We start from the raw sequence: 17,049 nt of genomic DNA, 5'->3' as shown, positions 1-17,049 counted from the left end.
ATGAGTGAATAGTAGTTGAGGTTTTAATGTGAAGAGGTTGCTAGATTCCAGAGATGTGGTGCTGCAACGGGAAATGATCTGTCTCCTTAGGGTAGGATTAGATTTTACTTCTTGTTGACGATGTCATGTAAATTGGATCAATAGACTGGGTAGAAGTAGCACAGCAAGGCCCAGTTCCAAGGCAATTGGACTTAATGATCAAAATGGTGGCTTCTTATTTAGCACTCATATTGTTACTCATGGACACTCATGGCGATTCAACTTTCAGTATTTTCCTGCAAGATATTGTATTCCTTTACATATCACCAAGAAATGGTTTACAAGGTGCTGTGGTGCAATGAGCAGCCAATCAAACCAGGAACAACCTGGGCAACCCCTTTTCTTTTCGATAAGAGCACTGGGTTCTTTTAGGTGCATTCTAAAATACACAATGACTTCAATGGTAGAAGTCTGCAGCAGAATTTTAGCATTACTGAGTGAGGTAAGAGCAGACAAATCTGTGGTAAATATGGCCAAAAGTTGGGCTCAGTAAGTGATGACGCAAGGAGTTGGCAGTTGACATAAATCTGCTGTAAATTTTATCGCATGAGGTCGCTCTAAAAAAATATCGTTATCACTTCAGAGGGTAGGCCTATACGTGATAATTGTCTGAACAGTCTATGACCAGTGTTTCATTTGTCACTTGTTTTTAATTGATTCAAAAAGGGTTATAAATGTATTATACATTACAAAAATTCAAAATCTGGACAATGGTTTTCCACTTTGTCTTTGTCTTTACCTGTTCAGGGTATAAATGATTTGAAGGTGTCTTTATTGCCAATGTTAAAGCTGCAGAAAAAATATACCCACATTTTACATAACAATATTTTTCAGAGTGCCCTTACTCGGTTAAAAATATGGTGGATTCCAAAAGTAATTTTAAGGACGAAATCAACTAAATAATTATAATCATCGTATTGTTGTCATGGACTGCACTACTGGTTGACCATTGAGACGTTGAGTCCAGAAATTGTTGACAATCGAGTTGTTAGTATTCTGTCCCAGGTGTTCACCTGCTCACCGTCATCATGGCTTAATAATGTTATTGGATTGCGATCATTGCGTATACGTCTTCATTATGCTGAGTGGACATCAAATGACGTATAGTCTTGTAATGCAATTATGCCCTTTGCTTAAGGCTAAATCAAACCAATCTTACATGTTGACATTTTTTATACCAAGGTATTAATTCAAGCGCGACATATACATTTTTTTTGTGAGGATGCCATTCTTGTGTGCGCTTCTCCTGAGGGGGGTATTGAGTATTCTATGCAAATTGAACATATGCAGATCTACCTTTAGGACTATGTAAGTTATAAAGATTAATGCACACGTTTGACCGATGAAGCAATAATGTGTGATCAGAGATTGAGTAGAAAGGGACTATTATCAGTAAACTTTCAAACCTTCCAAGTATTGTCGTCTGCTTACTGAAAAACACAATTTCGTAACCAATGTTTGTATGATAGAGATTGGCTGTTTATATCCCCGTGTGTGAGTTTGCCAAGTTCACTTGACAGAAAGATCACTGCACCAAGGCCAAACTGCAATTAGTAGATTTAAGTATTCGAGTTAACAGAAAGCTTGGACACATATGTGCGTACGTTAGTGAACTTTGACCAATGTCTGAGATTCAGTTTTTTAGCATTAGTTTGGGGCGTTACTGTGCCAGTTGCTACAAACAAGTGTCATCATTGTAAGTTTAAGGAACACGCTGCCTTGGATTGAAAACAGTATGTTAAATGCATATGGTTAGAAAGATGTTGTAAAAGTATAAGGCAACGTGTTCCTTTTATTGCACTTACATTTTGATAGGCTTGTTTGGATAAAGGCGTCAAATTTTCTATCTGGCTAACAGTAACATTTTACAATTTCCATCCAAATTATGGAACTTTGAACGATGTCTGAGATTGTACTGAGCTTCTAATTTTAGCATTAGTGTGGAGAGCTATTGTGCCTTGCCCATTGCTACAGAAAAGTAAAATTACACTTACATTTTGATAAGCTTGTTTGGTTCAAGGCTTCAAATTACACTAACCAGGCGCGGATCCAGGGGGGGGGGCAGGGGGCATGTGCCCCCCGGGTAAAATAAAAAAAGAAAAGAAAAAAAAGGGCGAGAGGAAAAATGCCTAGAGCTTCATTTTTTATTTTTTTTGTATCAGGAGTATCACAAGGCCCCATCAATATTTTGTGGACAAACTTTTACTGCATTATTTGTATTACTTTTAAGTGATCAGATGAAGTTAAAAGGTCCAGAAATGTCTCTGCGAAGGCCTTAGATTGCACCAGAGAGCATCTACAACATAAATTTTTCCAGGGGCCCTTAAGCGGGCCCCGGACCCCACAGCGTCGCGCTTCGCAACTTCAGATTTGTTAATGCCTCTACCCTATAATTTCTTCTGGCTAGAACCCTGCTTGCAACATACGATTATCGGTCGGATCTGGGTTAGCTGGGGTCGATTTCACAAAGAGTTAGGACTAGTCCTAACTTAGGACTAGTCCTAGGAGATATACAAATTGCATGGAGAGTCCTAAGTTAGGACGAGTAACTGGTCCTAACTCGAGATAAGACTAGTCCTAACTCTTTGTGAAATCCACCCCTGGCCACTTATATTCATGGAATTTGCCGCCCATCAGATAACATAATATAAAGTTCATGTAGGTATTTCATCGCCCAGAATTTAATGTCAGCAGTAGGCCTATTATTAATAATCTTATAAGAAAAACGCTTGCCAACGATGTACAGCGTAAATTCAGTTTATTGTCAAGAAGAGGGAGTAGCATTTCACTGAAAGACTCAAGAGGTGTGTGTGATAAACCTTTCTAGGAGTCCCACGTTACTGTACATAAATTTTCCAGTAAAATTAGACGACTGATATTGATCAAAAGTGCTTAGAAAGTGTTTTCTTGAACCTCTGTATTTAGGCACACGGAGGCTTGATTTTTCGACAAAAAAAAACCAAAAGCTCAGAGCATCACGGGGGCTTCGCCCCCTGGACCCCCACCGGGGCTTCGTCCCTGGACCCCACTAGGGGCAGTATGGCCGGCCCCAGGACCCCACCCCTGAAATTTCTTTTACCAAAAACTAAGTATTATGACTACAAAGTTTTGCCCCCCGGTTAAAAAAATCCTGGATCCGCGCCTGCTTACATTTTGATGAAGCTTGTTTGGTTCAAGGCTTCAAATTTTCCTTCTGGTAGAAAATTTTGTAATATCCACCCGAATAATGAACTATGGCCATCATGTGAGATTGACTACTGAGCTTCAATTTTTTGCATGAGTTTTTGCAATTGCTTTGAAGCCATTGGACACTTTCGGTAACAGTATTGTCCAAAGGCCATGACTTCGTGTATCATAACAAACCTGTGCAAATTTAGGCTCAATCGGTCATCAGAGTCGGGAGAAAATAACGGGAAAAGCCACCCTTGTTTCCACGCGTTTCGCTGTATCATGTGTTTAAAATAATTTGTATTTCTCGATAGTTTTAATGTTTTCTCAAAAAGTAAAGCATTTCATGGAATAATATTTCAAGAGAAGTCTTTCACCATTACCTTCTGTAAACCCTGTAAGTTATTTGTAAATCTGTGAACTTTTTGGTTTTCTGTTCCGAAAGTGTACAATGGCTTATAAAAGTATTATTGTAGTTTAATTCTGATGAGGCTGGTTAAAGGCTTCAAATTTTCCTTGCGATTAAAATTATTGTCATTTCCACCCATATGAAAAACCTAGTACATCTCCTCCTTGATGCTGTAAATAAAGAAATTGAACCTGGGAGAATTAGAACAGATCCCCTTGAGGATGTTATGTCCTGGGCAGGCTTAATGAAGCATGCTGCCCAGTGCTGTCTAAATAGGGCTTGAAGGGGGGGGGGGGGGTCTTGTTGAGGGGTGAATTTGATGGATGGGATCTGCTAATTGCTTCTTGATCTGCATCACCTGCTCTTATTCTACTGTCTTTTGCTCAATAGAGGGGAGTAAGATCGATGACAAGATGAGCAGGTTACAGATAGGTGGCAGTGTAATTTTATATGCAGTTTGGCATTTTTTAATCTTGACCATTAAAGTGTACACAATGTAAAACTCGATATTGTTAAGCAAGTACACGAAGGAGAACCATCAAGGTACAGGGATTTATCAGAATTTATTATTGTTTTTACTTATTAAATACTTATCACAGTAGGGTCTACAGTAATATATTATGGATCTAGGTCCCCCCCCCCCCCCCCACCCCCTCCACTGTTTACAGAGAATAAACCACTGACTGATACAAATAGGTGTTTGGCGATCACTCTTAAATGAATGGCAATAAAGACTTTGGGTTAGAAGCCTACAACAGCGTTTGATAGTTTTAATATTAATCAACGCTTAAATAATAATAATGGTAACGCTTTGCAGATGGTGCATAATCTCCAATTATTATTCCTGCATGGATGACTCTTTGTGGATTTTTTGCCATATTTCAAAAACACGGTCAATTATATAGGATTGAAACAATCAAACGATTAAAAAAACCAAAGTTATACTTTTCCTTTAGGTGATAAGCGCAGGGAGTCAGTATGAATTTCGACTAATAATTCCTCTTTATTGTGTTTATATTTCAAAACATTCTTACTGTAACTACACCGTCTGGTTGATAATTAGTTTTAACATTTGCTCTCATGTAACCTTGTGCTGTTGGCATTTTTCCATCAATTATGTATTTTTAACAAGAATTGAGGTTATGGTCCCATGTGTCCTGTAACTTGCAGTTTCTGATGTAATTGAGATATACGTGATGGGATAGTGAAAGGTGGAAATGGCTTGCTTTCTTTGCAATCCAATAAAATTAATATCATTCTTCTGGACAAAACAAATATACATGTCAACTTAAATGTAATGTATACGTTTGGTTATCACTCTTAAAATGAATGGCAACGAAACCTTACTTGGTTAGAAGCATCAGCAGCTTTGGATAGAAAGCATTTTGATAACCATTTCACTTCAAAGAAATGTGGTTACAAAAGAAGACAGCAGTTTTTATTCCCCCAAAATTTAACAATTGGGCTTGCTCTTCTACAGCTAGGACATTTGGTTGAAATATGAATTGTCTCTTCTCATTCCAAACAAGAAGTTAGTTTATTTCCCAAGCTCAATGTTGTTTTACGCCAAATGATCTCTGGCCTCGCAAACAAAAATATTGGTAGGCCTACTCTTTTTCTAAAAAGGCATACCTTTGTTTTTTTGAACCGCTTGATTGTTTTAATCCTTTATAAATGTAGTTGTATACAATAAAATTCACCTGTTAAAATTTCTTTACAAAAGGTGGTCGCGTTTTGGAGATATCATCAAAACTCTGGACGAATAATATGTCCATGCAGTAAGAATAATCCCTAGTAGGAATACACAATCTGAGAAGCATAATTACCGCAATAACGCTTGTCCGAGTCAAATTTTGGGGCAAAAAAAAAACCCTGGTATTTTTTTACATAACCATATTACTTCAAAGTGAATTTGTTTCTCAAAATGGTTTACCATCGAAACCAGCTGTAGGCTTCTAACCAATAGTTTTTATTGCCATTCATTTTAAGTGTGATTATCAAACGTTTATCTTCCCTTTAAGACTGAATCGCTCAACTCTTCAAGTCCTTTTGCATGATTCAAGATGCAGTCATGCTCTGCTCTTTACATAATGTATCTCGCTATTTACAACGTACGAAAGACATCATCTCATAAGATGAGGCTGTCTGACTGTTAAAAATCGTTGTACGTTGAAGAGAGAAAAATAAAAAAATCTCTTTGTTGTAAGCGTTGCCATTTCAAGTAGCTGTTTCGACCTTTAGTATTACGTCATAATAGTGACACATTTGCGTCATGATGGTTGGAACTGCACATATAAACAGTAAAATCTGTCCTCTTTGGAAATTTACATGGTTGATTTGTACCGATGTTCAATATAGTCAACATTTGATCTAGTCAAGGCTTGAGTACAGCCAGCACTATGTGACAGGTTTAATGCACACATCATGCAGAAAAACGCACGTATAGGCCTAGCCGTAAACAGTATGGCCCAATTGAGATGTGGGGGGGGGGGGGGTAAATAGTCATCGTTCCTGGTATTGCGTATACAATCAGAAAACCGTATATTGTGATGGCATGCAGGTGACATGACAGAGGTAGAGGTTTAAAGGGAAGGTACATTTATATGTATTCACTCTTTAAATTATTGCCAGTAGCCTGTTTAGAAACCTACAGTAGCTTTCAATAGTGTAAAGCATTTTCAGAAACATTTCACTTCGGAATAATGTAGTTAAATGTAAAATGATATCAGCTTTTATTCTGGAGGAGTAATGCTTTTCAGATTGTGTATTCCTATAGGGAATCAAACGATTTTAGGAATTCTATTAAATCATTGCGGTACCCGCTGCCAAAACATAGGATTCGAACTGCCTCTAGCTGCCGGGCAACCTCGGTAGTCTAGCTGGTAAGACACTGCTCTAGAGCAAGGGTCGTGGGTTCGAATCCCACCCGAATAACATGCCTGTGATATTTTTTCACAGGACTCGGGAAAGTACTGAGTATACAGTGCTAACACACATCGGTGTAATGGTAAAAACCAAAATTAATTTAAGTAGGAATTAAAGTAGGAAATAAGAAACAGAATTTTGCATGCAGAAGATCCGTTGACTTACAAAAATCATATTATCAGTATCAATTGGGGTTGTAAGGGGTCACTTTAAAACATCAAAATGGAGGTTAGTTGCACTGCACAATTTCTCTTGCACTGGTAAACATATCTAGCCTGCAGAGTTTGCTATCCGGCTGTCTGAGTCTTTCAGATTCATACTGGGGGTCATTGTACTTTAGGAAACAAACATTAAACATTCACGTTTAGTTGTGATTGATCTTCTACTGTGGAAATGTAGCCATGTGGATCATGTGTAAAGTGGAAGGTGTAAATGTACAGTGCATGCCACAGGTAAGACACTACAACGTGTACATGGACGTCATGTTCTCTGTGTACAAGAGCATTAATGAATACTAATTTTCATATACACAGAAAAGGGAACAGACTATTTTGTCCTTGTGATTTCAGATTAGAGAATATGACACAATGTTATTTTTTTTTTATTAATTGTTTTGCCAAAAATGTCAATACATGCACACAAGTAAGAGAGGAAATAACATACAATTAAAATTGTATATAAGCGTGTCGTAGCCAAGGGGTCTGGAGCACGCGCAGGTACTGATTGCTGAGACATGGTGTGGGTTGGCTTCTGGTTTTGGCACTTGGGTAAGATACTGAACCATAATTGCTCCACATCACCCAGGAGCAAATGGGTACATGCCAGGGTAGAAATTGTCATTGTGATTTACTAGCATACATGTAAATGTGCCCATTTTGCTGCCAGTGCTGCATACTCCAGGAATTAGGATGGCTTTAGGAATGCATACAAGTCTGATGAATAGGCATGATAGGGGTAGTAATAGTGTACATGTAGTGCTAGTGCGCTTTGTGAGACCCTGATGGGTGTGACACAGTGATTAATAATAAAAGGCACATAAATTATAAATCAAAAATATTTCCAAGGACTTGTCCTTGTTCACTTCTGCACCAAGATTGACATACTCTACATGTATTTACTAACTTTCTCAAGTTGAAATTAGACATTTCTTTCTTTTTCTGCAGCTCCTTATGACGGCGGTGTATGGAAAGTACGAGTTGATCTACCTGATAAATATCCATTTAAATCTCCTTCAATTGGTGAGTAAGAATTTACAGAGTGCTTGATGCGTGTTTTGGTGGCCCTGACTAGAAATGAATTTGAGCTTCGATCATTGGTTCAAGCTTTTGCATGTTTGGTGCAGCAACAAATGCAGCAGTCTACGTCACTCTACTTAACGGTAGAGACGAATGACTAATTTGAAGATTCCTTATGCCGCCAGGCAATATTGCTAAGACTTTACACACAATAGCGCCCTCCAACGCCTACCCACAATGCCCCATGACATGCTTGCCACGAAGTCGTCCACTTTTCTCTTAGCCACAGTTGGGTGAGGACGTAAGTGTCCAACAGTTTACCCCTTTTCGAAACACCTTACCTTTATTGCTGAGATCTGAAATAAAGACTGAGATTGAAGTAGAGTTGTTGTTTAGTTGAAAATAAAGATCGATTAAATGGGTAGATTCAAGGAAATTTGGGAGGGCGCCGACTGTTGGAACTGGGGGTATGTCCATTTCCCCGGGACAGTCGGAGCTCTCGGAGGGCTGCGCCGGTGACACGCCGTCGCCGGGCTCGCAGCCCTTCTATCGGCCCCCACAGCCTCAGTCGGCTGTGTTGGCTGGGTAACCCACTGACCAAGGAGGGAGCCTTTCCGCCCCCCCCTCTTCGGTCAGCGTATATTGGTCCACCCAATCTAAGGTCAAGTGCCCCGGCAGGTCCAAGAAAACTAGTGCTGGGGTGGCGACCAAGAGAGGTTGGCCTAAAGGTAACTCCATTTGGAGCAAACCGCGCCCTCTCTCGAGCCTCAGGATCACTGCATCCCGGTCACCCAGGTTTCTTCCGAGAGGGCCTCAGATTCGACCCGGGACCGATCTTCGCACAAGAGACAGAAGACCAAGAAAGACCGTCACGCCTGACATTCACTGTCAAGCTCTGACGTGTCTACCTCTGGCTCCCAGAGGGGCAAGCGTCGCTGGGGTATCAAGTCGTTCCCTCGCAGGGCTGCGCCGGTGACACTTCGTCGCCTGGCTCGCAGCCCTTCAACCGGCCCCCATAGCCTCAGTCGGCTGCGTCAGCTGCATCAGCTGGCAGACCTCCTCATTGGTCAGTGTGCGTGAGTCTACCCAATCGAAGATTAAACGCCCCAGCAAGACAAAGAAGGCTGGTGCTGGGGCCATAACTAGGAGAAGTAGGGCTAGAGGTGGCTTAAATCCGGAGTGCACTGTGCCCTCTTTCGACCTGGCCTCGGCGTCGCAGCAGTCGGAGGGCATCCCTCTCTCCACACAGCTCGGCTTACCTGGCCATGCGGCATATTCCAGTCACAGGGCCCGCCCTGTCCTCGGGTTACCCATAAAAAAACGGGGGAAAAATATGTCAAGCTTTGGCAAGTTTTTTGTCTGGCTCCCACAGGGGTAGGCATCTCCGGGGTAAAGAGTCGTTATCCCTGGACGTTTGCATGACAGCTTTTCAGACCCTTGAGGCCTCAATTTTTTACCAGTGTGAGGTTCAGAGTTTTGCCCCACCGGGCCCGTACATCCAGCACGACCATTCCGGTCACGACTGGGTGCACTCTGTTCAGGGAGGCCTCCAGTGCACGGTGAGCCGGGCACCGGCCTCCCCTCACCATCCCGCACCTACCGCACACGATCTTACATGGGGTGGCGCGGGGCAGGATGGACTGTCACGCAATTGGGTACAAGGGCACCATCCCCGCCAGGGATCAGCCTGCACCCTTCGAGGTCCCTCGTTTCCGATCGTGTCTTGTTCAGCCGGACATGACTCGGGTAAGCTTGGGCGATATCGATTTGTTTTATTCACGATATATCGCCGACAATATATCGCGATATTCGATATAATCGCGATTAATGAAATTTGACATCATCAGTCTTCAAACTCCAAGTGAAAGTTGTAGAAGAGACAGTCATAGCTTAAGAGAGGTGTTCTAATGACCTATTCTTCTGCTTTTACTCCAAACCTATGGGGTGCAAGATGTCTCAGCTAGCAAATACATTGGGATATTTAATCGATATTGCGATATATCGCGATTATCATGATTATTGCGATATATGGCGATATATCGATATTTCGATCTAAACCAAATCCATCCGATATCGAAATCGTTTCCAAGTTAATATCGCGATATTCGATAATATCGTGGTATCGCCTAAGCTTAGACTCGGGTGCCGGGCCTTTTCGCCGGGAAATCTGAGGATCCTCCTGCTGAAGGACAATCATTCAACCAAAGGACAGGCCTGACTGCAGTAACCGTATCGAGGGCGACCATTTGGAATACTTACTCCAAGTGGGCGGAGACTTATTATTGATATTTTCAAAACCCAGTTCTGCCGAACTATGTGTCACCAAAAGTTGCCGTCGATAGGGGGACAGCTTTTTCCAAACTTCCCTTTGCAGACGAAGCCCAAGGGAAGATGGAAGAGGTACATGTAGTCAGGAAGATGGACTCAGAGTTACGCTTTGGCATTCCCACATTGTCCTTCCGACTCCTTCTATCCGAGTACCTGATGCTAGTGGTGTTGAGGACTCGGCGGTTCCGGCAACCATGATGGTAGCTGCCATCCATTGTCTAGACAATGGGCTTCGGCCCGAAGGGTGAACGTCTAAGACGCGCTATTCCTCCCATTCGCCGAGGCACGACAAGCATCTCGACGTGCTCCCTCGGGAAAATTCCTATTGCGGTTAATTTTCAGGAGTCCATGGAGTCTGAGGCTAAACACCTTAAGACCACGGACGAGATGAACCTGAGAAAACCACAGGCCTCCACGCCACAGGTGAAGAAGGTGGGGGTGATTGGGTAATGATTTTCAAATACCTCGCGGTTGGCTAATCGTGGTTCGGTCCAGGGAGGCGACGGCAGTGGCGTTCAAGATTACTTGGCACCTCACATCCGACCTGGGATTCTTGGTGAACGCCAAGAATTCGCACTCTATCCCCTCTCAAGTGCCCACCTTCATCAGTGTGGCCCTCAATTTTCAGAAGGGGCCGGATTCCTGGGCCGTATGGCCAGCATGGTGGATTTAATCGATTTAATTGATTTTTGCAGACGGAGGATGAGGCTTATTTAGCTTATTCTCCTCTCTTACATCCGGCCCAGCCGTCATTCGATCCACCCCCAGGTGCCTACCATGCCTTGGCTGATCCCCCACCTTTGTTGGTGGATGGCCAACTTCAAGCAGGGTCAAGTGTTCTATCAACCGATGCGTCTCTGTACGGCGTCTCTGTTTTTTAAATAGAATTCTTTATTTTAAATGTTTGCGTTGCCTGTAGAGCCCCTACTTGTGCATATTTCCCTACTGAACGCTATAAGATTTACACACAATAGCGACCCCTACTGATCAACCCACAATGCCCCATGGCATGAACACAACGCTATGCTCCTCTTTTTCTTAGTACAGTAAATGGTACACATCTCTTTCCGACGGCTTCATGGCTTCTAAACTTACAACCTTTTTGTAGTAAAATTTATGGTTAAAAAATGTTGTAGAGTTTCAGCCAGTTTATTCTTATGGCTAACAATTGCAAAGAAATAAATCTCTCCGTAAAAGGAGTACAATAAGGGAAGTACTGTCAACTTGCAGTTCTGTGCATCAGGAAGGAGACACTTATCCAGTCTTCAGTCATGCCCAGTGTATTCAACAGAACAGGCCACCACCAACAGAGGAGTTGTTTTTGCAAGGGTAATTCAAAAGTCCTCAAGTGACAGATCTAGCTCCAAAAAGACGAGTTGGCATGGCAAACACAACCCATTTCTGGGCCTGATTACACCCGCCATAAACAACTCCTCAACAATCGTTCCCTCCCGGCTCCAATGCATTTAACAAGGGGCTCGGGATGGGCTCCTGTCCCTGCAGACAGCTTGTGACACACTCGTTCAAATTCTTCATCAAGACCGAGAAGTCCCACCCACTCCCCTCTCCAGTCCCCGGCACCTTTCTGTGTGTTACTCCACTCCCAGAGGGGGCTGGCCTGCCCATCAGAGGACTATGTGTCAAAACAATGCGTGGCCGTTTTCCTCCTGGAAGTACAGTTCTGGTGCTGGCCTGGCTCAGATTATTTAACTTTATGGCTGGCACAGTGGACCTGGGGCCGATTACACAAAGCAATAAAATTAATTGCAAGACAAATTGTCAGTATTACCATAGCGATTTGCATTGTAATATCACACTTTACTTAGAACTACGATTAATTTGCAGTTACGCTCTATCTTAGCTCTTTGTGAAATTGGCCCCATGTGGATTTTTTTTAGACTAAGCATGAGGCTAGTTCAGCTTCATGTGTTCCCTTTCTGCCAGCCATGTTGCCCTGGCTAGTCCCCCACATTCATTAGTAGCTAGTCGAACCAACCTCATACAAGGTCATGCTTTCCATTGGCCTCGACTGACAGCGACCATTACAACCAATGTATTTCTTTTCTAAAATGCTAAAATCGACGGCTATACTCTCCCACTAGATGCCAGGGTATACAGCAGCCTTGACAATGTATTGTCGGTAACCCAAGCCGGCTCAGGGGAGCAGGCCCTAGGGGCTTCCTGGAACATTTCACCTTGTAGGCCTGGCCTGAACTTGGGGCTTTACCTCCTGTTCAGGCAACCTGTTGTGACATCCGAGTCATCCTAGGAGAAAAATTCTTAGAAGTTGGGAGGACAGTTCATCCCCCTCTGGGACAACCCAAGTCCTTGGGGATTGCACCAGCAGCACTAAGTTGTCATGGACAACCTGAGTCCTCAAGGGTTGGGGGGGGGGGGATTGCACCGGCGATAATAGTCGCTCTGGTAGCAATCCCCCAGCCACTGTCGGCTGCCGGAGCTGATGGACCCATTATTACTGAGCGAGGGACCCAACAGTCCCTTCTTCTCTGGTTTGTGTACATGGGTCTGCCCAACCCAAATGGAAACACAGGCAAAGAAATTGCTATACCCAAGAGAAAACTGTCAACCATACATGGCTCCTTTACCGAGCTCACCGTGGCCTGTCAAGGCCCTCCTTGGGCGCGTATACAGCCAGAGGGGTCACCCTTCCTTGGCTTAATGCACCTGGGCCCAATAACAAAGAGCTGCTTAAGCATAAAAGTAGCTTTGTAAGTTGGGAGGACAGGACATGTTGGAACCAGAGGAAACCTACATCCCTCCGGGACGTTCCAAGTCTTTTGGGGGATTGCAATGGCGGCACTACATCGCTCTTTTAGCAATCCCCCAGTCAGCTCCCCCAGCAACGTATGACTGTCAGAGCTGATGGCACCATTAACTGAGCTAGGGACCCTACAATCCCTCAATCTCCGGTTAGTGTACATAGCTTCGCCCAACCCAAAACGAACTGCCCCGGTAAGGTAAAGAAAGTGCTTGGTACTGGGGCTACATCCAAGAGAGGGCAGTTGGCAGGCCAAAGGTGGCTCTGTAATAGGCCTACATGGCTCATTTTGGCCGAGTAAGACCCTCCTTTGCGGCACATGCAGCCAGAGGAATTAGCCCACCATAGCTCAATGCATCTGGGCCCAATTTCATATAGCTGCTTAAGCATCAAAAGTAGCTGAGCACAACAAAATTATGCTTACTAGAATGAGGTTACTAGCCAAAATAGCATGTATGCTACCTCCCAGTTGCCCCTATTACGGCCATGGATGGATAACACCTGGCAATTTGGGTCTACATATACAGCTAGCTGTTATCCAGAGTCCTCCTCCAGTCTTTATGTTCAGAGTTGTGTGACTATCAGCCAGGGGACACTGCCACACTGTCTAGCTGTGTGCAATAATAATTAGAATAGTGGCTTCTTCATAGCGCGCATACCCGTCACTCAGTGATGCTTAAGGCGCTATCTGCATGGTATGTGGGACTACGTTTGAATTAACACCTTTACTCCTTTAACATAGCACCATGTTTACAAGGTGCTGGCGCAATATGCTGCCAATCCAGCCAGGAACACCTAGGGGAACCCCTTCTTTTTTCGATAAGTGCTCTTGGTTCTTTTACGTTCTTTACACAACACACAGGACCAACAGCTTTACGTCCCATCAGAAGGACAAAGCAATGGTTAGGTGTCTTGCTTTAGGACACAAGTGTCATGACTGGTACTCGATTCCACACTCTGCTGATCAGAAACACCAGAGTTTGAAACCGCTTGGCCATGACACTTCCAATAGTTATTTGTTTACTCACAGCCTTTCTCATTGCGAGTCTATGCAAATGTAGTATCGATCTACATGGTGACAGGTAAGTAGAGTAATGTATACTCCAAGCCCACAGTAGATTGGGCTGGGTCTACGAATAGTGCTTACCTGTAAAGCACCCCTCCCTCCTTTCCCACTATACTTTATTCTATGAGTGCTTACACATGAGAAAAATAGGACACTGATGGATGTAGTGCGCATGTCACAGGGCGTCAGGGATCACTCTTCAAGTAATTATTTATTCGGAGACCCTACACCCACTACTGTTGGGTGGGCCTTTTAGCATTGCTCTTACATATTGTTTAGGTCCTTGATTTTCTATTGAAAAAACTGTCATTCAAATTTCAAATTGAAGCTACATGTGAATTGAAGAAAAGTTTTCAAATGTTTGATCCGAAATTATTCTCTTAATGCAGGTTTTCTCAACAAAATCTACCATCCAAACATAGATGAAGCGTAAGTACTCCTCCTGCAAGGGATTGGTCTGTTTTCCTTTCTTTTTTCTTTTCAAAGTCGTCCCTCCCAACTAAAACAGCCCCAAGTCCTCCTTCATAGCATTCACAAAAGTTCAAACAATTTCCCAAATTTTATGATATGGTTAAGTTAACATATTATATACAAAGCCTTCTGAACTATTTCTATTTGACTGCACTTAACAACAATCTAGACAGTATTTGACTGCATTTAACAACAATCTAGACAGTATTTGACTGTGTTGGTACTCAATTGTGCTGTAATAAATAAGTATTGAGGAAACCCTTTAACAGCTGATCGTACGTATGAATTCCCAGTGCAGTGTGCACTTATCCAGAAACAAAGAGCAGCCTTACATTCATTTCAATCTTCATTTTAAAAGAAGGTTGCTTTAAACAATCTAGACCAAATACTCCTTGCTCCAATTGAATAACTGCACGTTTTTGATTAAAACCACACATCTCAGGAAATGTTGTTCTTTTCCTTTACACAGCTCAGGGACTGTATGCCTCGATGTAATCAATCAAACATGGTCAGCGTTATATGGTGAGTCATTTTTCTTCTTCTAGCAGCTCTCCCAGTTTCCAAAACAGCCCTTGTTTGTTTTCAGTGCTAACATGTTGGATTGAAACCCAGGCTTCACAAACCTCAGCTAAGCATTGCTTATCCTGGCAGATATATCGCTGGACAGAACTAATGTAGGTCACCATCCAATACTCCATGAATTGCCATTGTATAATTAGATACTAACCTCAAGTCCCTTGTGTAATTTACTAGGATACTTTGTTGATCTTACTAAATCCAAATCCATACGAGTGTATACGATAATTCAACATCCAAACTCTGATTATGGTGGCACACCAAGGCTTGGAACTACACAACACTTCATCTTCAGACATACTCTCAAAATCACCAACGTTATTTGTAGTTTGACATCACACTTTGCTTAGCAATTAACAAACAACTTATATATATTATATAGATAAGTATTAGCTCTTTGCGAAATTGAGCCCATACCTGCCATGTAAAGCATGATCAGTTTCTAGTGCAGTCCTCAGTCCAACACCTTACTCAAAACTCAAACTGTTGGACTCTGGTTATGGTGATATGCCTGATCCCATGTAAAGCAAGATCTATTTACTAGTGCAGTGTAAACTCATGAAAGTGGATTGTCAAGAAGCTACAAAATATGCACACTCTTCCCTGGACACTCTTCCCTGGAGAAATTGTTTATTTTGATAGTTGATTTTATTATTTGGTTATACCCTTACATCGATGTGTGTAAGCACTTTCTGAGTTCAGTGAAAAATCACAAGCATATTACTCAGGTGGGGTTCAAACCCAAGACATTTGCCAATCCAGCGCATCTATGTCTTACCAACTAGACCACCAAGATTGATTGGTAGCTAGAGGCAGTTCAAATAAAATATTTTAGCGATTTAATAGATGTTAACTTGGCATCGGGGATAAAGAATATTATTTGGTTTTACCCCTACACTGATGTGTGTAAGCACTGATAGGCCTACTCAGTACTTTCCCGAGTTCTGTAAAAAAAAAAGAGTAAATCATAGGCATATTACTCAGCAGGGATGCAGAGCCTCGACCTTTGTCAATCTAGAGCAAAAGGTGGAACCAAGTATTTTCAATTTGTCATTCCAAGGCAGGTAACTCTTAAAATCGCCGTTCTGCACCACTTTACCAACTTCAGTTATAACTGTTTTTATCTCTTTAGATTTATCCAACATTTTTGAGTCATTCCTACCCCAATTATTGGCGTACCCCAACCCGGGGGATCCCCTGAATGGAGATGCTGCAGCTATGTATCTGCATAAACCAGAAGAATACAAGAAAAAAATCAGGGGTAGGTGTTTAATCTGTTGGTTTTTGTCTTTCCTTTTTTATTGTCAAGGTTTGCTGTTACACCTTGTACACAAATCTAAACTCTCTGAGTTTTCGTGGTTCTGAAAGAATGGTTTGTGTAACAACTCGATATAACAACTCGATGTTACAGCAATATGGTTTTCTTCCAGCTTTCTCCTGCAAACCATCAGAGCATACTGATCGAAACAATGGGTTGTTACACCACTAACTCTTAAATAATTTGGGGAGGAACAAAACAAAATTACCAGAGCTGGATTTGAATCAACGATCTCAGGTTTGACATGCCGGCACTCTATCATCTGAGCTACATGTATCTAACCCTATGTTGGCGGCCTCCCTATGTTATCAATATCTTTGTTCGGAGGTGCCAGTGAGAAGCCACGCAACTGCTAGCTGCCATATAGCCTGGTATCATCACACCAAAGTGTACAACCTGGGAAGTGGAAGTCGGGGAATACCTCAAGCAGATGCTTCTTTTTGATATCGTATATCGAACACTAATTCTTTTCAGAACCACCACAACTCAAGAAAGCTTCATGTACTTGGTGTTACTGCAAACCTTACTCCACCATGCAAAGTTTCAAATCATACTAATGTACATGGTGTTACTACAACCCTCACTCTAGATTGTATCTTCACCATGTAAAGTTTCAAATCCTACTCATGTATATGGTAACAGCAAACTTACTAGGCTGTATCTCCATTCTGCAAAGTTTCAAATCCTACTCATGTACATGGTGTTACCACAAGCCTTACTAGATTGTATCTCTAT

The 17,049-nt window shown here is 42.4% G+C and overlaps 1 protein-coding gene across 1 annotated transcript in view; it reads left to right on the top strand.

Annotated features, from left to right (window-relative positions):
- Positions 1-17,049, top strand: part of LOC139954549 (ubiquitin-conjugating enzyme E2 H) — a 38,042-nt gene that overhangs the window by 14,220 nt on the left and 6,773 nt on the right. Inside the window, exons 3-6 of the mRNA XM_071954396.1 lie at positions 7,705-7,779; positions 14,339-14,378; positions 14,890-14,942; positions 16,129-16,257. Of these exons, the coding sequence (XP_071810497.1) occupies positions 7,705-7,779; positions 14,339-14,378; positions 14,890-14,942; positions 16,129-16,257 (297 nt within the window). The remainder of the gene's footprint in view (positions 1-7,704; positions 7,780-14,338; positions 14,379-14,889; positions 14,943-16,128; positions 16,258-17,049) is intronic.

The sequence above is a fragment of the Asterias amurensis genome, chromosome 2 (assembly GCF_032118995.1).
Source record: "Asterias amurensis chromosome 2, ASM3211899v1".
Taxonomy (NCBI): domain Eukaryota; kingdom Metazoa; phylum Echinodermata; class Asteroidea; order Forcipulatida; family Asteriidae; genus Asterias; species Asterias amurensis.
The sequence above is the reverse complement of the archived record's forward strand: the minus strand, read 5'-3'. Positions and strand labels throughout refer to the sequence as shown.